This window comes from Carcharhinus amblyrhynchos, chromosome 1, assembly GCF_965287045.1.
Source record: "Carcharhinus amblyrhynchos chromosome 1, sCarAmb.v2.hapA, whole genome shotgun sequence".
NCBI classification, from domain to species: domain Eukaryota; kingdom Metazoa; phylum Chordata; class Chondrichthyes; order Carcharhiniformes; family Carcharhinidae; genus Carcharhinus; species Carcharhinus amblyrhynchos.
The window spans coordinates 22,861,442-22,884,114 of NC_137324.1; the positions used below are offsets into that span (position 1 = coordinate 22,861,442).

At 41.2% G+C, this 22,673-nt stretch overlaps 1 protein-coding gene across 2 annotated transcripts in view; it reads right to left on the minus strand.

The window, feature by feature from the left end:
* ddrgk1 (DDRGK domain containing 1) overlaps positions 1–22,673 on the minus strand; it is a 103,700-nt gene that overhangs the window by 16,200 nt on the left and 64,827 nt on the right. For both annotated transcript variants that reach the window (XM_080197229.1, XM_080197320.1), the window contains exons 4-6: positions 16,749–16,850; positions 5,050–5,172; positions 3,727–3,765 (exon numbers count right to left, since the gene is read on the minus strand). In XM_080197229.1, coding sequence (XP_080053355.1) covers positions 3,727–3,765; positions 5,050–5,172; positions 16,749–16,850 — 264 coding nt within the window. The remainder of the gene's footprint in view (positions 1–3,726; positions 3,766–5,049; positions 5,173–16,748; positions 16,851–22,673) is intronic.

The window sequence follows — 22,673 nt, forward strand, 5'->3', positions numbered from 1 at the left end:
TTGTCGAAGGGCTCAGCAGCAGTTGGGGGAGGTTTGCAGATACTAATTAATATCCGCCTTCAGGAAAATTACATTTGTTTTTAACAACTTACATAAAGGAGTGGGATTTTCTGGCCACACTCTCTCCAAGGCCAGAAAATCCTGCCCAAGGTCAACGGACCTTTGCATGGTCCGAGTCCCACCTGCTACGATTCCCACGACAGGCGGGGTGGTAACTTTCCGGCCAAAATGCATTAAGAAGGCAAGTTTCTTTTAGAAATGAGCATGATTTCGCAAAGTAAAATTGCTACCAAATATCCAATAGCATCACTGGGCAGTGATGCCATTAACAAAGGGTGGGGAATTTAACTTTGGGGAGAAGGTCGTACAAAGTCCTGCGATTTCATGTGTCGAAGGTCTAGCAGGATGTCACCTGGGATAGAAAAGATATTAGACAGGTTCCTGATTAAGCTTAAATCAGGAATATATTTCAATATATTTTGACTGAAAGGAACAAGTGGCAAGTTCAACAGGAATTTCTCTGAAAGGAGTAGCCTGGGCTGGACAAGACGCTCAATGGGTAGTTGACTGAAGTTTCAAGTTGAATACTGCAACTCTTTTGCTCCGAAGAGTTCAAAGATTTCACCCAGGGACAGGACACAATGACTAAGTTATACCCACTTATTTCACCAGTCATTTCAAACAGTTCGTAGTCACGGCAGAAATTTAGGAGCAAGTCATTTTGCCAAACAGGAAGACTCAATTTCTATAAAGCATCAATTTCTGCAGTGATATATAGGCGATTGTTCGTTATATGCACTCATGCACTCAAATGCAAGTGTTTGTGGATAATTTAATACTAGATTTCAATTGGGCAATTATGATACCAAATTGCAGATTTTGCAATCTTGCGGAAAATGTTATTTTCTTCCAGAGGAAAATTAATGCAAATATATATTCTTAAACAGATTAATAGTAGCTCAGTGATCAGCAAATAGGAGGCCTGAAATATGTTATATGATGGGAGGGGAATTAAAGCCTGCACAATGACCTAGAAATAGCCAACTAAAAAACATAAAACTTTAAAAATTAGGAGTAAATATAGCTTGTCCAGACAAGGAGTCAGGATATAATCAATGTCACTACATCTCTTCCACCTTAAAAATCTCAAGATTTTTTTTAAGCCAAGTCTTCCGCAACTCGTGCTCATTGTTTTCTTTCTCCCTCTAAAGAATATACATATGATATATACACTTTGCATAATACAAATTGCAATTCTGTGTCATAGTCAGAAGTACAGTACAGAAGGAGGTCATTCTGCCCATTGAGACCATGCCAATTCTCTGTAAAGAAATCCAATCCCATTCCCCTCGCTCTATGCCCACAACCCTGCGATTTTATTTCTCTCAACTGCCTTTGCAACTTCCTTTTTTATTCATTTATGGGATGCAAGTGTCGCTGGCTGGGCCCAAAATTTATTGCCCATCCCTAACTGCCCTCATTTCAGACAGCATTTAAGAGTCAACCACATTGCTGTGGCTCTGGAGTCACATGTAGGCCAGACTGGGTAAGAACGGCAGATTTCCTTCCCTAAAGGACATTAGTGAACCAGATATGAACATAAGAAATAGGAGCAGGAGTAGGTCATCTAGCCCTTCAAGCCTGCCCCGCCATTCAATAAGATCATGGCTGATGTGATAATAGTTCAGTTGCACTTACCCACCTGCTTCCCATAACCCTCAATTACCTTATTGGTCAGAAATCTATCTCCCTGTGACTTAAACACATTTAACAAGGTAGCCTCCACTGCTTCAATGGGTAGAAAGTTCCAAAGATTCACTACCCTTTGGGAGAAGAAGTTCCTCTCAACTCTGTTCTAAATCGATTTCACCTTATTTTGAGGCTGTGCCCTCTAGTTCTTGTTTCCCAAGTGGAAATAATCTCTCTGCTTCTACCCTGTCTATCCCCTTTATTATCTTATATGTCTCTATAAGATCTCCCCTCTGCCTTCTAAACTCCAACGAGTACAGGCCCAATCTACACAATCTCTCCTCATAAGCTAACCCCCTCATCTCCGGAATCAACCTGGTGAACCTTCTCTGTACTCCCTCCATGGCCAATATATCCTTTCGCAAATAAGGAGACCAAAGTTGCACACAGTACTCTAGTTGCAGCCTCACCAGTACCCTGTACAGTTGCAGCAAGATCTCCCTGCTTTTATAATCCATTCCCCTCGCAATAAAGGCCAGCATTCCATTTGCCTTCTTGATTAGCTACTGCACCTGCAAACTGACTTTTTGCGATTCATGCACAAGGATCCCCAGGTCCCTCTGCTCAATAGCATGTTGTAATTTTTCACCATTTAAATAATAGTCCATTTTTCTATTATTCCTTCTGAAGTGGATAACCTCACACTTGCACGTGTGAATCCCATCCCAGCAGCATCATGCCGGGTGGGTTGAGTTAAAATGAACCCTATTAATTGTGGAAGTTTAGAAATACAAAGCTTATCAACAGACATTTGAAAGAGAAAGAAGGGCTAATATTGTATGTGTGAAATCTGAAACATTAATTTATCTTTCCCTTCCAAATGCTGATTGTTGTGTTATCCTTTCTGTGAATTGATGCATTATAAACTCACTATCAGACCAACTGGCTTGACCAAACTTCTTGCAATTAAGGAGATCAAGTGGATTTAACACAATGATATTAAAATGATATTAAAATTGTTAAATGTTTGCATGAATGAAACTATGTTCAAAGTTGTAACCACATTTGTTCTGCTGTAAATAGTTCCTCAAATACAATGACATAGAGTATCCAAAGTCATTAAGGTAGAGAAGGAGTTCATTCACCCCTTCATGTCCATACTGGCTCTCTGTAGAGCAATCCAATCAGTCCCATTCATCCCTCCTTCCCAACTAACTCATAACAACATTCACAACTATAGGTAATTTTAAGCATACTACCTACTAAATTGGAGCTCATTTCTATCCCGTACTATCTATTTATATAAAAGCATAATCCTGGGGTGGAATAAGCAAATTTCTTTGTTACCATGGCTAGATATTCATGCTTTCCTGCACTCATATTTCACACTTGCAGTGAAGAGCCAAAACAAAAAACGATGCAGATTAATTGTTCTGTTTCAGAGCAAGTGAACATGCATTACATGAAATCTTATTTCAATTACAATAACTGCTATTTTGCAATAAGACAAAAATAATGCATGCTACAACTTCTTACACCAGACTTAAACTAATTTCTACCTCCTTTGGCATTGTGCACTTTTCACAGCCCTTTTCTGGGCCTCACTGTTTTTTGTTTCCAAAGCTTAACGGTCTGCCTATGTTTCAGTCTCTGTATCTTTCATTTACAACCACAAAAAGTATTTCTGCACAAGGTCAACGAATTACCTAAAGAGGATGAAAAGTTGCACGTTACATTGTACTGGGAAATGACATGAAAGATAGTGCCGAACATCTTAAACACTTAGAATATCAGATGCCGTTAGTTTGTTTGAACTTGCATGAATACATGATGCTTTAAGACATTTAAAATCAATTATTTTTCTCAAAGCCTGTGGAAAATTTACTCCCCCCCCAAAAAAAAGCCAAAACATGACAACAATAAAGAAGAATTTTACACAAGTTCAACAACTGTCTGCCATACTAACTTCACAATAATCCCCTTTCAGTTTTTCCAGAAGATTAAAACAGGCAAAGCAACATAAAATATAACCACTACCTTGATGTAGTCAATGAACTCCTTCAGAAGATCTTGGGCCTGAAGAATAATGAAATAGTCAAAGAATGAAAAATTAAGAACATCACAGCCAGTCACGGTTTATTAGGTTTGACTTTACAATACTACCAATTCTGAAAATTGGAAGTTTTTCTTTAACAAATGGCAGAAGTTTCACTTTCATTTCATCAAGTTGATTTTTACTGGGATTGGGGAACAATACCTTTTTTTAAAATCAGAAAACCTTCAGAAGGGAAATTGGAGGGGGGTTACTTCAGTGAAGTAATATGAAACAGGCCCTTATTACACAAGGTCTTTTATACTGAAGTGAAAAAGAACTTGTGCGAAACAAGAACTAAAAGCAGTTTTGTAATAGGGAACTCATCGGCCACATATTTATTTGGTGATACCTTTTGTTTAGGCATGAAAGCACAGAAAATTTCAGGGGAAAAAGGTACTTTTGACAAACAAACTAAACTTTAAACAATGAAGTTTGACAATGATGATCGAAGTTATTTGTATGTCACAATGTGTCTGCATCATAGCTGCAGGGTATGCAGTATTATTAATTCACTAGAACTACATATTTCTTTTTAACCATACCACCTTTCATACAAGATGAAATCCACTGAGCAAGTGTTCAGCAAAATAGAAGGTAAGTGCATTAATGAACACTAGGGCCTTCCTTTTACGTTAGGGCTGGTATAACATGATCAAATGTAAAATTGTGAACAAACATGAAAAGTTAGAGCAAGATGTGCTATTAATTCCCAGCAAACTAAACAGTCTGCAGGACCATACTTCCAATATTGTATCTAAGCTTGCTGTTTGATTGCCTTTAGACAGCTCCAACAGGAGAGACTGCAACTCAATTATATTGTGTTTCTCATCTTGAAGCTTGTTTAACTATCAGGATAGGATGAGAAGTATTGTAATCATAAATCAACCTATAAATAACATAAAATACCTACAAAAATTGTGCAAGTATTGCATTTGGAGCAACATTCAGCATTGCTAAACACTAAGTAGTATCAACTCCATTCTTTACGTATAACACATGGAGATGTAGGAATAGAAAGAAAAAAATTAGCTACATCAGGTTCCATATTAAGTTCCATAAATATTATTCAAATTTTCCTAAGTCACAACTTAAAATAAAAATAAAAAACAATGGGTAGCCACCGAACCAGGAACAAAAAAATCATTAAGAGCCGCTTTTTAAAGATTTTAAACCCCCCCAGCAGGCTTGAACTGGTGGCAGGGGCTGATAATCATGAGGCAATATCAAGTTCTCAACTTATTCACACTTTTTATGTCAATATTTACCTCATCTTCATCTGGTTCTACCTCAATTCCTTCCTCTTCAACGGTAAATGCTTCTTTCAACTTGAGGTATTCCTCGTGCTCTTGGCGTTGCTTTTCTTCCCATGCTTTTTTCAATTCTTCTTCCTTTTGTTTTTGCAAGATAAAATAAAAAGAGAAAACAGTTTTAAAACAGATGGTAAATGTTTTTCAGTGAGCTCCAATTCTGAAATGAAATTCAACTGAACATAAAAAATAAACCGATCATCATCCATTATTTGTGCGTGGCATACATTTATGCAGTTGACAAGTTAAAACCCATGCACTGTGCAGGTGCATCGTGTTAAGTTACGTGTTTATGAAGATAGGCCACTCTTATATAGGAAGCAACCCCGACAATTTGCATAACAGTGTTTCCTAATTAGTATTGGGAAGTCCCTTTTCACCCCCAACAGTGCAGCTTAGATGTCAAGAAGCCAGCATTTTTGTCAAAGGCAGAACATGGGATTTGACTGCTTCAAGTTACAAAAGCAGCAACACAGGTCTATGCATGCCTTACAATGCACAAAAATAAAACTGTATATTGGTTAACAGGTAGAAAACAAGTGGCTAATGTACAATGCTTTCTGAATCAAGCGACTCTGGTAGAATATAAAGGCACACTATTACTGGAACTTCTGTTCGATTACCCATATCTTTTTAAGTGCTAGGTGGTCACAAATCTTCAATGCAATGGTAAATGTTTCTTTATTGAGTTGGAGAGTGATTTTTAAAATTAGGGTGATGGGGGAAGGAAAGAAAACTTGCATTTTTATAACACCTTTCACAACCAACAAATGTCTCAAAGTACTTTGCACAGGAACACAAGAGAAGGCCATTCAGCCCATTGAGCCTGTTCCGTCATTCAAACAGATCATGACTGATCATCTACCTTTACACCATTTTCTCTCTCAATCCCTGTATCCCCCAATGCCAACAGTGCCTAGAATTCTCTCAATTTATGTCCTGAACATGCTCAATGATTAAGCGTCCCCAGCCCTTTGGAGCTCCCCATCCTCCCGTCATCTCAATCTTAACTGGCCTGTCCCTTATTCTGAGAATGTGGCCTTGATTCAAGATTGGCCAGCTAATGAAGCTCTTTTGAAATGTAATATTGGAATTATGGAAGCCAAATTTCACACAGCAAGCTCCCACAAACAGCTATGTGAAAATAATCTGTTTTTGTAGTATTGATTAAGAGATTAGAATTGGCCAGCACATGGGATAACTCGCCTACTCTTCTTCAAAATAGTGCCATGGAATCCTTTTATCAGCGGAGGGGATAGCCAGGACCTTGGTTTAATGTTTCATCTGAAAGATAGCGGGTGAGATTTTTCTCCCTCTCTGCGGCGTGTTTGGCAGTGAGTGGCGGCTTGCCACTCGCTGGCGGCAAGATCTTATGGTTCAGCTGTTGTCAACGGCATTCAGTCTCGTTGACAACTGCCATTGAATGCCATTGGGAAACCCACAATGGGGGTGCATCATTCGCAGGACCATAAGATCCCACCAGGGAGCAACATTGCGGTGACTATCTCTGATAGTGCAGTACTTCCACAGTGTTATACTACAGTGTCAACCTTGATTTTTGTGCTCAGGTTCTGGAATGGGACTTGTACCTACAGCCTTCTGGTTCAGCAGTGAGTGTAGAACCGATTAAACCATGAAGAGAGAAAGTGAGCATTTCTATTGAACTGAACTTTTTAAAAATCATTGGTTTCAAGCATCAGAAGAGGAAAGGTTCCTGGAAAAGCAATCATTTCTACTATTCAAATGGAGCAAAAAGAAAAATGGGACTTCTTTCACTTGTAGTAGTAAAGCAAATGTCAACAGGAGGTCACTTCAATATCTTATTTTAAAATCAAAGCATCAGAAAAAACGCAGCACAAAATACCAGATTTAACAATCATAAAAACTGAATCAGATATAAGCTTATAACAACCAGGCTGTGCCCAAATAGATTTCTTAAAAGAAAGCTTAACTCTTAGTTCCAGGATGTACACTGGTGCAAATAACAAGTCGCCGCTGGATATTACAATATCACATTGGAAGGATGAATAGAAAGGATAAAGGGAGCAAATGGGAGTTGAAAACTGTAACAGGACAGCACGATGGCACAGTGGTTGGCATTGCTGCCTCATAGTACTATGGACCCAGGTTCCATTCCCGGTTTGAGTCACTGTCTGTGTGGAGCACGTTCTCCCCATGTCTGCATGGGTTTCCTCCGTGTGTTCTTGTTTCCTCCTACAGTCTGAAAGACACGCTACTTAGGTGTATTGACCAGAACACATGCCGGAGTGTGGTGACTAAGGGATTTTCACAGTAAATTCATTGCAGTGTTAATGTAAAGCTTACTTGTGACTAATAAATAAGTAAACTTTAGAAGGCAATCATAAATATATCAAAGACTAAAGCCAAGAACTAACCGATTAAATCCATTTAATAGCTTTAACAATTTTGGTTTGGACGCTTCAGTGTTCAAAACTAAAATTCCTAATGATAGGCAGTTGATACCAAAGGTGAGGAGTAAAAAAATCAACTACAAAGTACTGACAGTCTCCATGAGGGACCTGATCAATAATACATCAGGGGCTCAGCTCAATTTAAAACAAACCAGCAAAATACAAGATTTCAAAAACAGAAGCTAACAAAGAGCCCCATGGTAACAACAGACCCTTACAGATAACTAGTAATTGCACAATCAGCTGTGGATCAGTAAATATGACTATTGCTTCTGAGTCATGAAAGTTGTGGGCGCAAGTCCCACATCAAGACCAAAGCACAAAAATCAAGCTTTACGTTCCATTCAGGATCCTGCCTGCTCACTCAGGTGGGCACAAAAGATACCAGTGCACTATTTCCATGAAAGACAGGGATATTATCCCCATTATGCTGGCTGATAACTGACTATCTGCCTTTAGAAGCTTGCTGCTCATAAATTGGCTGCTGCACTTTCTACATGTTAACAGTGATTACAGTTCAAAAGTACTTAATTGGATGTAAACTGCTTTGATGTGTCCGGTGGCCATGAAAAGTTTTATATAAGCACAAGTTTAAAAAATACATTCAACAGTATCAATTATTGGAAGGAAACTTGAGGAACACTGAAAATGATCTAGTAAATAGCAGTCAATTTAGTTTCAGCTCTGTGAGATGTTCTGGTTGAGCACACTTCACCAGTAATTCTGACCACCGAAAGATTAAAGCAGCATCCAAACTGTCGGTGTGTGCCGGGTCACAAAGTTGATAGATAGTGTGAAATAACTGAGCTATGAAGAAAGGACAAATATTCCAGCCTTGAAAGAGGGTGAATGAGAAATTAAGCACATTTTGCACCAATATATGGAATCATTTCTGCAGAGGAGTGTGAAGGCTCAAACTCTTGAATCAGACAAGAGGCAACTCAAGATATAGGCAAATTATTGCAGATGCTGGAATCTGAAACAAAAGCAAAAATGCTCGAAAATCTCAGCTGGTCTGACAGCATTTGTGAAGGGAGAATACAGGCAACTCAATATAGGAATGTAGATTTCCACAGAAAAAAAATAGCTTGCTAGCATTGTATAGATATTCATCTAACACTCCAGCAATCAAAAAGAAAAAGGTAAAACCTACAAGTTTGTATGAGATGGCCCAGTCTTTCAGATCCTTAACAGCTTTAAACTCATATCTTTGTCTAAGATGTTGTTGAGGTGCTCACCACTTACAAAGTATTGCACACTAAGGTAGCATTTGGCCAAGTGTGAGATCAAGGAGTCCTCGTAAAAGTGGTCAACTTAACTCAAGGGAAATCTCCTCAGCAGCTAGGAGTCATCCCTGACGAAAAGGAATATGGCCAACAGGCTAATTGCTCAGCCCTGGGGAATGGCTACAGGTCAGTATCCTTACGCCCAACTTTCTTCAGCTTTTTCACCAATTTCCCACCCTCCTTCTCAAAATCAGGTAGGGCTGCATGCTGATGTTTATACAATGTTCAGCTGTATTCACAATTCCTCAAAGCAAAGCACTTCAAGAGCCAAAGATTTAAATTCGAGTTAATTAAGGCTGGCAAAATTCACATCACACAAGTGCCAGGTAATGACCATCAACAACAGAAAATTTAGCCATCTTTCCTTAACATTAAATAGTATTAGCACCGCCAAGTCTCCCATCAACAACATTCTGGGGTACACCACTGACCAGAAACTGAACTGGATCAGCTACATAAATGCCATGGTCAACAGCGGTTGTACGTTTTGCAGTGAGTGGCCCTCATCTTGACACTCAGGCCCTCTCTATTTTCAAGGCACAAGTCAGGAATGTGATCAAACACTTGCCAGTTACATAGGTGGATGCAGTGCAACAACATTCAAGAAGCTTAACACAATCCCAGAGAAAGCAACCTGCTGCCCAGGCATCACATGCATTAGCCTAAACATCTACCACAGTTTCTGGAGACGATCAGTTTGCTTTGCGAATGTGGTTTAACACCTACCACTTATTTTTCACTTAAATTGTGAAGTAAAATACTTTCTACAACAAACCAGAATATGCTATTACTGAATATGACCCAGAAATACATGTTCCAAGCACTGATGAAATCAAAAGCATGGCAGATGGGGGGAGGGGGGAGCAAAGCAATGCGAAAAGGCCAGCCCAATTCTGTTCTTATCTTAACTTGCCATTTTGAAAACCCAATTAGGCAAAAGTACAAAATCAGTTAAAATAGCATGGTTCTTAAGTCAAACAAAACCAATTAGCAGATGATAGGCCTGACCTTTCACAGATTTGGCTAACTACACACACTGTATTCTCAGGGCAGAATCATACGTCACAGGACGATCGTGCCATTCACTGGATACAAAATCTCCTCACGGCAAAACTCAGGAGTCTGCATTCTTACTGCCCCTATCGCATCCCTGCTCCCAGACACACATACACAAAAACCGAGGCCCCTGGCGGGGTGTGTGTGTGTGTGTGTGTGTGTGTGTGTGTGTGTGTGTGTGTGTGTGTGTGTGTGTGTGTGTGTGTGTGTGTCGGGGGGGGGGTCGTATATATGTGCATTCCCGCATCCACACACACACAACATGGTTCTCCCCTCCTGCCACAGCCACATGCACACACCCCTACATTTCAACTCATTTCAGTTCTGAGTCAACTTGAAACATTTACACTGTTTTGTGGAGAGAGAGAAACAATCACGGAATGATAAGAAATAGGAACAAAAGTAGGCTGTTCGGCTTCTCGAGCTGCTCCACCATTCAGTAGGAACACGGCTGAGCCAACATTCCTCATATTGGCTTCACAGAATCATAGAATCCCTGCAGTGCAGAAGGAGGCCATTTGGCCCAGTGAATATACACCAACACTCCGACAGAGCTTCTCACCCAGGCCCTAACCCCATAACTCCAGTATTTACTTTGCTAAGCTCCCTCAGTACATATGTTGGGATACTAAGGGCAATTTAGCATGGTCAATCCACCTAATCTGCACGTTTTTCGGACTGTGCGAGGAAACCAGAACACCCGGAGAAAACCCATGCTGACATGGGGAGAACGTGCAGACTCCACACTGACAATGACCCAAGTTGGCAATTGAACCTAGGTCCCTGGCGTTGTGAAGTAGCAGTGCTAATACTGCCATTCCTGCTCTCCTTCCTGCACGCCTATCAACCCCTCCCCACCCCCGCACCCCCTCCCGACTATAAATCTTATCTGATTCATCCAGACTCAAAACCTTGGCCCTATTCTCTCTCCACAGATGCTGTCATAAGCTGAGATTTTCCAACATTTTCTACTTTTATTTTGAAAGCTCTCCAGCGTTGTGAACTACCTCACCACACAACCACTTCATACAACAATGCAGCTCCATTGAAGAAATAATTCAAATGTTTTTTCTGAAAAGGTAGGCACAAGTTGTTATTACAACCAGGGAAACATCAGGAAATACATGGAAAGGATTGCACTGGACTATTTTTGGGCTGAGACAGAAAAATGGACACAGCGTTTGACCATAGGGTGTGTAACATTGGCAGCTTTCTGTGTTACACAACCAAGTCACAGTAAGGCTGCAGATCCCCAGGGTTGATATCTATTATTACCAAAGACAACTGCCATTCTAACTGGCACATGATGCCTGTGTGTCCCAACACAAGGAGAAAGCAACCAAGTGCTATTTTTAAATAAGATTCTGACTACAGGCAATGTTTTTAGATCATCTACACAGGAAACGCATGTTTTACTTAAAATTACTCCTGCATCAAACTAGACCGTGAAAGGGATTTAACGGGGATATTAAAACTTTTGCTGATATTATTTCAAATTATAACAAGCGGCGTGTTTTCGTCATGCCATTAATTCCACTGCATCAATAAAATTAATTTCAAAATGATTGTCTGGATGCATGAAACAACATTATGTTGGGGTCTAAAAGTGTGGAGAGGTCCTATACATAAATATGAGGTGAAAGTTTAATTAGAAACTCTGAAGAAAACTTTCAAATCATGAACACTGTTCTACATTGTGAATCCAAACAAACTTGCTTTTATCTGGGGCCTTCCACATACACATGCTTCCAAGATGGTTCAAAGCCAATTAAGTACATCTGAAGTCCCACTGTTGTAACATATGAAACACAACAGCTAATTGCAGACAAGAATCACAAAGAGGAATTCTGCGACAATTTGGGCAGTGATGCTAACTGAAAGGTCAGGTAAACTAGGAGAATATTTTATAATCTTCTTTGAACAGCAACATGGAACTTTTTACACTTACTCGAGTGAGCAAGCAACGGCTCTGCTTAATGTCTTAGCGCTCCCTCAGCGCTGCACTGGAATGTCAGTCTAGATTGGGTGCTTAAGTATCTCAAATGGGGTTTTAGTAATTCTTGCAATGGAGCATGAATCTATACATTTCAAAAGATTCTCGTGTAAAAGGTTAAGTATACGAATTAACTTACTTCCTTCACGATACCAATGTTATATCTCCTGCAGTGAGTGGCTTAATGTTAGGTCATTAGGGTACTTGGAAATATTGTTGCTGACCTATGTATTATAACCTAGGTACTCAGAGCACCACCTACTCAGAATCATACCACTGACGACAGTTGCAAAACTGTGGGTATTGTCCGCCTCCACTAACAGACACACAAGAACAAAAGTGGATGCAGCATGGTGCAAAAAAAATCCCACCACACCACTTAGCTGCAGAGTTTTAATTTTGATACTAAACAAATTTCAGAAGTAAAACTCTACATTTTCTTTAAAATAACTTCTAAAAAACCAAGTAGCCTCAATTTTTAAACCAAAAATAATGTACTGCAACAAGATCTGATTTTCAAAATTACTGCTGAAGGTATCATGTACATAAGAAAACGGAGGAACTGACTTCTGTCTGGTAAATTGTGGAATACCCCATTGTAGATTTCTCACCTGTCTTTAAATGCAATGTGATAATTCCTTCAACAAGTTGCAGTTCCATTTATGACTTAAATATTTTTGATGAAAACACACATCAACCAGAAGAATAACTGAATCACATGACTTGGGAACACTAAATAAAAGGCAACCCTGCGTTAAATATATGTCAGTACATAGCACCAGTACGATCACTAAGTGTGCACGCACACGTGAAGGAATATTCCAAGTTCAATCGCAAATGGCAAGTTCAAGAACAACGGCCTTTTCCACTTCCTAAAAGAAAATTAATTGTGTGCCATTTCATACATGACAGAAGGCAATGGTCCAGTGGTATTATTGTTAGACTATCGATCCAGAAGCTCAGCTAATGTTCTGGAGATCCAGGCTCGAATCCCACCACAGCTGATGGTGGAATTTATATTCAATAAAAAAAAATTCTGGAATTAAGAATCTACTGACAACCATGAAACCATTGTCGACTGTCAGAGGAAAAAAAAATCTGGTTCACTAATTCCCTTTAGGGAAGGAAATCTGCTTTCTTTACCCAGTCTTGCCCACATGTGACTCAAGCCACTTTCAACTGTCCTCTAAGGACAACTAGAGATGGGCAATAAATGCTGGTCAGCGAGCGACACCCATGTCCCACAAATGAATTAAAAATAACTTTGAAAATGAAAACAGGTCAATTAAAAATCCATCACATGCCAAACATATACTTCACTGAAGGCAGTTTATCCACTGCTACCCTTCATCTCACCTCCTTCTTACTTTCTCCACTTCTCTACTCCATATTGGGAAATACGAGTTGGTCAATGTTGGCTATTGGAGGTGGTCTCTCGAGACTGTCACAAGGCCGAACACCTCCTCTTGTTCAATTTTCCCATTCATCCCCAACCTCCCCCCCCCCCCCCCGCCCAACCACCCACCTTACAGACAGGCATCCCAACTTCATTTAATACTATTCTTGCCTTTGATTGATAACTCAACCAATGTTGTGGGGACAAAAGCATGTGACTGTGTATGCTGAAAATCTGAAAAAAAATAGAAAATGCTCAATAGGTCTGGTAGAATCTGTGGCGAGAGAAACAGAGTTTTTGTGATCGATGACCTCTATCAGAACTGGGTGGTTAAAAAGTCATCATCAACGCGGTGGACGGTAACAGGCAACCAAACTGCAACATTTCATGCTACAGAAAATCCGAACAATAGCACCAGCACACTGTGTAGCCAAACCTCAAAAAAATAAAGGATATATTCCCCTCAGGGTTTGAATTCTCTCATTCACCTTTTGATTTTATATCACAGACTTTGCTAGGTTCCTCTGCAGCTACATGGGGAAACAAACTGCATCCTACCTGACTGGGTAAATTATCCCCAGGTGCCCTTATCAACCTGCCTGCAGCTTTTGACATGACTACCCACACCACCCTCTTCTAGTGTCTCTCCGCAGTCTTCCTGCTGGGATCAACTGCTTTCACCTGGTTCCATTCTTATCTATTTAACGGTAGCCAGATAATCACTTGCAGTAGCTTCTCTTCCTACTCCCGGACAATTACCTCTGGTATCCCCAAGTGGATGACCGCATTCCAAACACAAAAGTTTTTAAAAATACCTCCAATCAAATATTGGGAAAATTGAAGCTATTGGATCAGTCACCACCTAAAATTCTGTCCCCATCGACTGGTCCCCTCTCCTCCCTTGCCCTGGCAAGTGTCTTGAGACAAAACTTGACTATTCACCACTCTGGTATCATATTTGACCCCAAAATGAATTTCAAACCAGAAATCCGAACCATCATTAAGTTTTCTTATTTTCACCTCTGTCACATCATCCACTTCTGGCCCTGCAGAAACCTTCAACCATCCAAAACTTTGCTATCTGTGTCTTAACTACCTACAACTTTTCAACTTTCACCCCTGTCCTCAGTAGCCTACATCAAGCAACATCTTGATTTTAAAGTTCTCATCCTTGTTTTCAAATCTCTCTGTGGTCTCATTTCTCGCTCTGTAATCTCCTTCAGTCCCTTCAAGATACCTGCACTTTCAAATTCTGGCACTGTGTGCCATGCCCAATTTTAACGACTCTACCATTGGCGGCCAGGCCTTCCATTGCCTAGGTCCCAAGCTCTAGAATAGCATCCATCTACTTCTCCGTCTTGCTTTTTTCTTTTAAGACATTTCTTAAAACCTACCTCTTTGACCAAACTTTTGGTCACCCAGTCCAAAGGTCACAGAATCCTGATGTTGCAGAAGGAGGCCATTCGGCCCAAGGAGTCTGCACCAACCACAATCCCATCCAGGCACCATTTCTGTAACCCTACATATTTCCCCTGATACTAGCATCATAGAGTTATAGAGGTTTACAGCATGGAAACAAGCCCTACAGCCAACTTGTCTGTGCCACCCCTTTTTTTTAAAAGTCTCTAAGCTCATCCCAATTGCCCACATTTGGCCCATACCCTTCTATACCCATCTTACCCATGTAACTGTCTAAACGCTTTCTAAAAGACAAAACTGTACCCGACTCTAATCTACCTCTGGCAGCTTGCTCCAGCCACTCACCAACCTCTGTGAAAAAATTGCCACTCTGGATACTTACGTATCTCTCCCCTCTCACGTTAAACCTATGCCCTCTAGTTTTAGACTCTCCCTACCTTTGGGAAAAGATATTGATTTTCTAGCTGATCTGTGCCCTTCATTATTTTACAGACCTCTGTAAGATCACCTTTCAGCCTTCTATGCTCCAGAGAAAAAAGTGCCAGGCTATTCAGTCTCTCCTTATAACTCAAACCATCAAGTCCCGGTAACATCCTAGTAAATCTCCTCTGCATTCTTTCTATTTTAATAATATCCTTTCGATAATACAGTGACCAGAACTGTACACAGTATTCCAAGCGTGGCCTTACCAATGTCCTGTACAACTTCAACAAGACGTCTCAACTCCTGTATTCAATATTCCAACCAATGAAACCAAGCATGCTGAATGCCTTCTTCACCACTCTGTCCATCTGTGACTCCATTTTCAAGGAGCTATGAACCTATACCCCTAGATCTCTTTCTTCTGTAACCCACCCCAAACCCTACCATTAACTGAGTAAGTCCTGCCCTGGCTCAATCTACAAAAATGCATCGCCTTGCATTTATCTAAATTAAACTCCATCTGCCATTCATCAGCCCACTGGCCCAATTGATCAAAATTCCGTTGCAATCCGAGATAACCTTCTTCACTGTCTACTATGTCACCAATCTTGGTGTTATCTGCAAACTTACAAACCATGTCTCCTATAATCAGTTTGTTATCCATTTAGCTACCTCACCGTGGATCTTGTGAGATTTAACCTTATGCAACAACCTGTGCGGTACCTTGTCAAAGGCCTTGCTAAAGTCCATGTAGGTCAATTTAGCATGGCCAATCAACCTAACCTGCACATCTTTGGACTGTGGGAGAAAACTGGAACACTTAGAGGAAACCCATGCAGACTCAAGGAGAATGTGCAAACTCCATTCAGACAGTTACCCAAGGCTGGAATTGAACCTGGATCCCTGGCTCTGAGGCAGCAGTGCTAACCACTGTGCCAATGCTGCCACCAGATGTGCAGATTAGGTAGATTGGACATGCTAAATTGTCCTTTAGTATCCCAAGATGTGTAGGTTAGGGGGATTACTGGGATAAATACATTGGGTTACAGGGATAGGGCAGGGGGGAGCGCTCAGTGCAGACTTGATGGGCTGAATGGTCTCCTTCAGTACCACAGGGATTCTAAGAGCTCTTTAAATTGTACAGAGAAGCAAAATGTTGTGAATACTGGGCAGAAAGTGCTGAAAAAAACTCAGGTTTGGTAATATGTGAAGAGAGACAAAGTTAACATTTTAAGTCTATTATGATTCTTCTTCAGAACTCCCTATGTGGTTTAGTATCATATTTTGTCCTATCATGCTTCCTGCCTTGGGAAGTTCATTGCGTTAAAGGTACTATCAAGCTGTTGTTGTAGAAATCACACTCCAGCTGATAATAAACTGCTAATTGTTCCTCCCTGAAGTGATGCAATTAAATTGGGTACTCCATATTTTTGGCTCCAACATGTTGACAATCCAAATAAATCCACTTCAGCATAAATATGGTTGTTGCTGTTCTTTTTGTCTCTGCACTGCAGAAGGACGATTTTAGCTGCCAGTATTTTTTGTATAAGATAAGAACACTCATTATTTGTCACAAGTTGTGCTCTGTGAAGAAATAACCACTGTGAGCTGAATTTCACGGAAGAAATTAAAAAGCAAAACAACGTTCATACTTTTCGCTGCTCTTCAAGTCGTAATCGTTCTTCATCTTTTTTTCGCTCTTCATCTCTCTTAAGTTGCAATTTTCGCCGTTCCTCTCGTTCTTCTACTTCAGCCTTTACGTGAAATTAAAAGTAAAATTGGATCAGGTGAGAAACAGCTCCAGCGCTCAACCTGGCTAAGCTACACACTGAATTTAATTGACAATTTTTACTATTATTTAGTGCAGCATTTCATAAGTACACATTTGAAAAGCACCTCACTCATATTTGTAAACATTATGATATGGTCTCTATTGCACACGTGATCCACAATCGCAGAATCTGCTTTACTGCTTACTAGGGGAAACCTCAATTTACTCTGTTTGAAAGGGGTGGTCCACTGACTTATCTGACTATCCAATCAACATATATTACGTAACCAAGTAGGTGGAAAGCAGCACTGCCGCCCATTTTGTTAGCCTGTTAGTTCTACTGTAAACATTAAGTCCCCATAAAAATGCTCGCAGGGTCTATGTAGTCAGCTACTCAGCCCCTTGATCATGCTCTGCCATTCAATAAGATCACTGAATCTCCATGTCATCAGCAAATTTAGCAACCATGCCTTGTCCATTCATCCAAGTCATTTGTTTAAATTCAAAAATGTTGAGGCCCAGTACCAACCCCCGTGGCACACCACTCCTGTCACCCAGAAAAAAGTCTGTTTATGCTACCATTTCCTGTTAGCTAACCGATCTTCTATCCATGTGTGTTACCTCCATGCACCAAGAGCTTTTATTTTCTGCAATGAACTTTAATGTAGCACCTTATCAAATACCTTCTGGAAACCTAAATACAGTACATCTCTTTATGTGACTCCTTTAAAGAACTCCAACAAATTGGTTAAAGATGATTTCCCTTGCATAAGACCATGTTGACTCTGCCTGATTGCCTTGAATTTTTTCAACTGTCCTGCCGCAACATCTATAATTTTCCTGATGATAGATGTTAACTTAATTGGCTTGGAGCTTCCTGCTTTCGGTCCCCTCCCTGTTGAATAATTATTGAACAATTATTTGGAATACAAGTCTCCACATGGTAAAACGCGAGTTGATTAGAGTCAGCATGGATTTCCGAAGGGGAAAGAAATGGTGTTTAACTCGAGGAGCTAACAGAAAGAGGCGATGGGGGTAATGTCGTTGACGTAGTGTACTTGGACTTTCAGAAGGCATTCGATACATAACAGACTTGCGAGAAAAGTTATAGCACATGGAATAAAATGGACAGTAACAATGTTATATAAAATTGGCTAAATAAATAGGAAGCAGAGAGGATCAGTGGATATTCTTCTGGATGAAGGAAGATTTGTAGTGATGTTCACCAGGAGTCGGTACTGGGACTTAAACTGCAAACAGGACACAGTGTAGAATTTCCAAAGGACATAGATAAATTGGTGGTCTGAGCAGATAGGTGGCAGATGAAGTTCAATGTGGAGAAATGTTAAGTGATGCATTTTGGTAGGAAGAACATGAAGAGACTATACAAAATAAGGAGAAAAATTCTAACAGGGAGTGCAGGAGCAGAAGGAGTTTAGTGGTTCTGTGCATAACTCAATGAAGGTGGCAGGACACGTGGAAAGAGCAGTTAATAAAGCATAGAATATCCTAGTCTTCATTAATTGGGGCATTGAGTACAACAGCAAGGTGATTATGCTGAACTTATGCAAGACATTAAATAGACCTCAGCTGGAATGTTGTGTTCAGTCCTGGGTGCTACACTATAGGCAAAATGTGGTTGCATTGAAGAGAATTCAGAAAAAGTTTACAAGAATGGTTCCAGGGATGATAAGCTTCAGTATGAGAACAGCTGGAGAGGCTGGGAGGGTTCTCTTGGAGAAGAAGGGCGAGAGGATATTGGAGTGAGATGTTCAAAATTGTGAGGGTGATGGACGGAGTAGATTGAAGAAACTTCCCACTTGTAAAAGGATCAAGAACAAGAGGGTACAGGCTTAAGAATGATTTGCAAATGAAACAAAAAAAAGCGTTGTGAAAAAAATCCTTTTCACACAACAAGTGGTTTGGGTCTGAGGTGCACTGTCTCGAAGTGCGGTGGAAGCATATTCAAATAAGGCATTCAAGTAAGCATAGGATGATTACTTTAATAGAAACAATATGCAGGGCAATGGCACTAAGCTATAATGCTCGCTGGGAGGGCTGGTGAATAATAATTGTGCCATAATAATTCTGTGATTATGAATTACATTTGATATTTCCAATCAAATTGTACCTTCTCAGTCTCTGTGGAATCTGGAAAATTAAAATCAACACACGAACTATCTCACTAGCCACTTCTTTTAAGACCATATCCATCAGGACCCAGGGATTTGTCAACCTGCGACTCCAACAATTTGCCAAGCACCACTTCCCTGGTGATTGCAATTTTCTTGCATTTCATCCCCTTTTCTAATTCCTGATTTACAGCTATTTCTGGAATGTTACTGGTTTCCTCTATAGTGAAAACCAATGCATAATATCTGTTCAATTATTGTGCAAGAGACACTATTCAGATCATTATTTGACTGGAACAGTAGGATGAAATTCCAGGATCATGCCTCAAGTTGGGAACTGAAAATAGTTTACTCGACAGATAAACAAAGAGCTCTTATGGTTAAAACATTGATCGGTCTTTTCTCTTTAATGGCGTTGTGGGCAGCATGTTGGCACAGTGGTTAGCACTGCTGCCTCACAGCGCCAGGGACCCAGTTCAATTCCCAGCTTGGGTCACTGTCAGTGTGGAGTTTGCACATTCTCCCTGTGTCTGCATGGGTTTCCTCTCCTGGTATTCCAGTTTCCTCCCACAGTCCAAAGATGTGGGGGTTAGGTGGATTGGCCATGATAAATTGCCTCTTCAAGTCAGGGGACTAGGATAATGGAGTCTATGGAAATAAGGCAAACAAGTAGGGAGGTCATGGAACCTATACAGATTAAAGTGGAGGAGGTGCTTGCTGTTTTGAGGGAAATCAGAGTAGATAAATCCCCAGGACCGGACAGGGTATTCCCTCAGACCTTGAAGGAGACTAGCGTTGAAATTGCAGGGGCCCTGGTGGATATATTTAAAATGCTGGTATCCACGGATGAGGTGCCGTATGATTGGAAGATGGCTCATGTTGTTCCGTTGTTTAAAGAAAGGCTCAAAAAGTAATGTGGGAAATTATAGACCGGTATGTCAGTAGTAGGTAAATTATTGGAAGAAGTTCTAAGAGATAGGATCTACAAATATTTGGATAGACAGGGACTTATTAGGGAGAGTCAACATGGTTTTGCGCATGGTAGGTCACGTTTAATCAATCTATTAGATTAGGCCTACTCCTGCTCCTATTTCTTACATTCTTGTGATCTCGAGGAGGTTACCAGGAAAGTGAATGAAGGGAAGGCAATGGATGTTGTCTACATGGACTTCAGTAAGGCCTTTGATAAGGTCCCACATGTGAGATTAGTTAGGAAGGTTCAGTCACTAGGTATACATGGAGAGGTAGTAAACTGGATTAGACATTGGCTCAATGGAAGAAGCCAGAGAGCAGTAGTGGAAGAGGGAGGCATATGTTAGGTCAAAACAACTGGGTACGGAGAGTGCGCTGGAGGAATATAGAGAGAGTAGGAGGGAGCTAAAAAGGGGAGTTAGAAGGGCGAAGAGAGGGCATGAAATGGCTTTGGCTGATAGGATTAAGGAAAATCCAAAAGCATTTTACTCCTATATTAGGAGCAAGAGAGTGGTTACAGGGAAAATTGGTCCTCTTAGGGACAAAGGAGGGGAGTTATGTATCGAGTCGGAGGGAATGGGGGAGATCCTGAATGAATACTTTGGGTCGGTATTCACGAAGGAGAGGGGTTCGGTGTCGTGTAGTGTCTTGGAGGGAGCTGTAGATCAGCTGCAGGAGATATCCATTACGAGGGAGGAAGTGCTAAGGCTTTTAGGTAGCATAAAAACGGATAAAGCTCCAGGGCCTGATGGTATTTATCCCAGGCTGCTTAGGGAGGCGAAAGATGAAATTGCTGGGCCTCTGACGCAAATCTTTGTCTCTTCTTTGGACACAGGTGAGGTCCCAGAAGACTGGAGGGTAGCTAATGTTGTACCGCTGTTTAAAAAAGGTAGAAGGGATAACCCTGGTAATTATAGACCAGTGAGTTTGACATCGGTGGTAGGAAAATTATTGGAAAAAATTCTTAGGGGTAGGATGTATGAGCATTTGGAGCGTTGCAATCTGATTAGGGATACGCAACATGGCTTTGTTAGGGGGACGTCTTGCCTTACGAATCTGGTAGAATTCTTTGAGGAGGTGACAAAAACGGTTGACGATGGGCGAGCCGTTGATGTCATCTATATGGATTTCAGTAAGGCGTTTGACAAAGTCCCTCATGGCAGGCTGGTAGAAAAGGTTAAGGCACATGGGATACAAGGACAGGTAGCTAGGTGGATTGAAAACTGGCTGGGCAATAGGAGACAGAGAGTAGTTGTCGAGGGGACCTTTTCAGGCTGGAGGCCAGTCACCAGTGGTGTGCCGCAGGGCTCAGTACTGGGACCTCTCCTCTTTGTAGTATATTTAAACGACTTGGAAGAGAGCGTACGTGGTGTGATCAGCAAGTTTGCAGATGACACCAAGATGGCAGGATTGACAGAAACCGAGGAGGAATGCCAGGTGACAGAGCAGGATATAGACAGGTTGGTATATTGGGCAGATAGGTGGCAGATGGAATTTAATCCTGACAAATGCGAGGTGAAGCATTTTGGAAGGAATAATGCAGAGAGGAGCTACGTGATAAAAGGTAGACCGATTAGGAGTATAGAAATACAGAGGGACCTGGGAGTGCAGGTTCACAAGTCTATGAAGGTGGTGACACAAGTAGAGAAGGTTGTGAGGAAAGCTTATGGAATGCTAGCCTTTATAGGAAGGGGTATAGAGTATAGGAGCTGCTGTCTAATGCTTCAGTTGTACAGAACGTTGGTTAGACCGCATTTGGAGTACTGCGTCCAGTTCTGGTCACCTTACTACCGGAAGGACGTGGAGACTCTGGAGAGAGTGCAGAGGAGGTTTACCAGGATGTTGCCTGGCATGGAAGGACTGAGTTACGAGGAAAGGTTGGAGAAACTGGGACTCTTCTCCTTGGAAAGACAGAGATTAAGGGGGGACATGATAGAGGTAAATAAAATACTGAAGGGAATAGATAGAGTCAATAGTGGTAGGCTGTTCCCTAGATTGGGGACAATTACAAGAGGTCACGATCTAAGGGTGAGGGGGAGAAGTATAATTTGGATATGAGAGGAAGGTTCTTCACGCAGAGGGTCGTGGGGATATGGAACGTGCTACCGAGTAGGGTGGTGAAGGCAGGCATGTTGGATTTGTTTAAGGTTTACTTAGACAGACACATGAGTGAAGCAAGGATGGAGGGTTATAGTAGAGAGTATTAAATAGGGTCAGAGCCTCGGGACGACACCGGAAATGTAGAATTACGTGTTAACATTTTTGTCTTTTTATTCCGCAGGTGTCGGTCCACCTTGTTGTCAAACGAGGGGCATGCACACGGTGGGTCGTGCGTGGGCTGCTCTTGGAGGTTCCAGGAGTGGCCTAGTACTTCGTGTCGGTGTGTGTGCTTAATCCTGGACCAGTAGAAGGGCGCCGCAACAGCTCAGTGACTAGCACTGGTAGCTGTGCAGATACATGGATTTGGGCCTGTGTCTGTGGGAGTTTGCGCATTCTCCCTGTGGTTGCGTGGGTTTCCTCCAGGTGCTCTGGTTTCCTCCCACACTCCAAAGATGTGCTCTTAGGCTGATTGGTGTACCAAATTGACACTATTCTCCCCTGAATCTGGCTAAGTTAGGGGTTCCACCCACATACACACAGGGCAGGGTAGGTGTAGGAGGATGCGGCGGCGCGGGCTCGTTGGGCCAAAAGGCCTGTTTCCC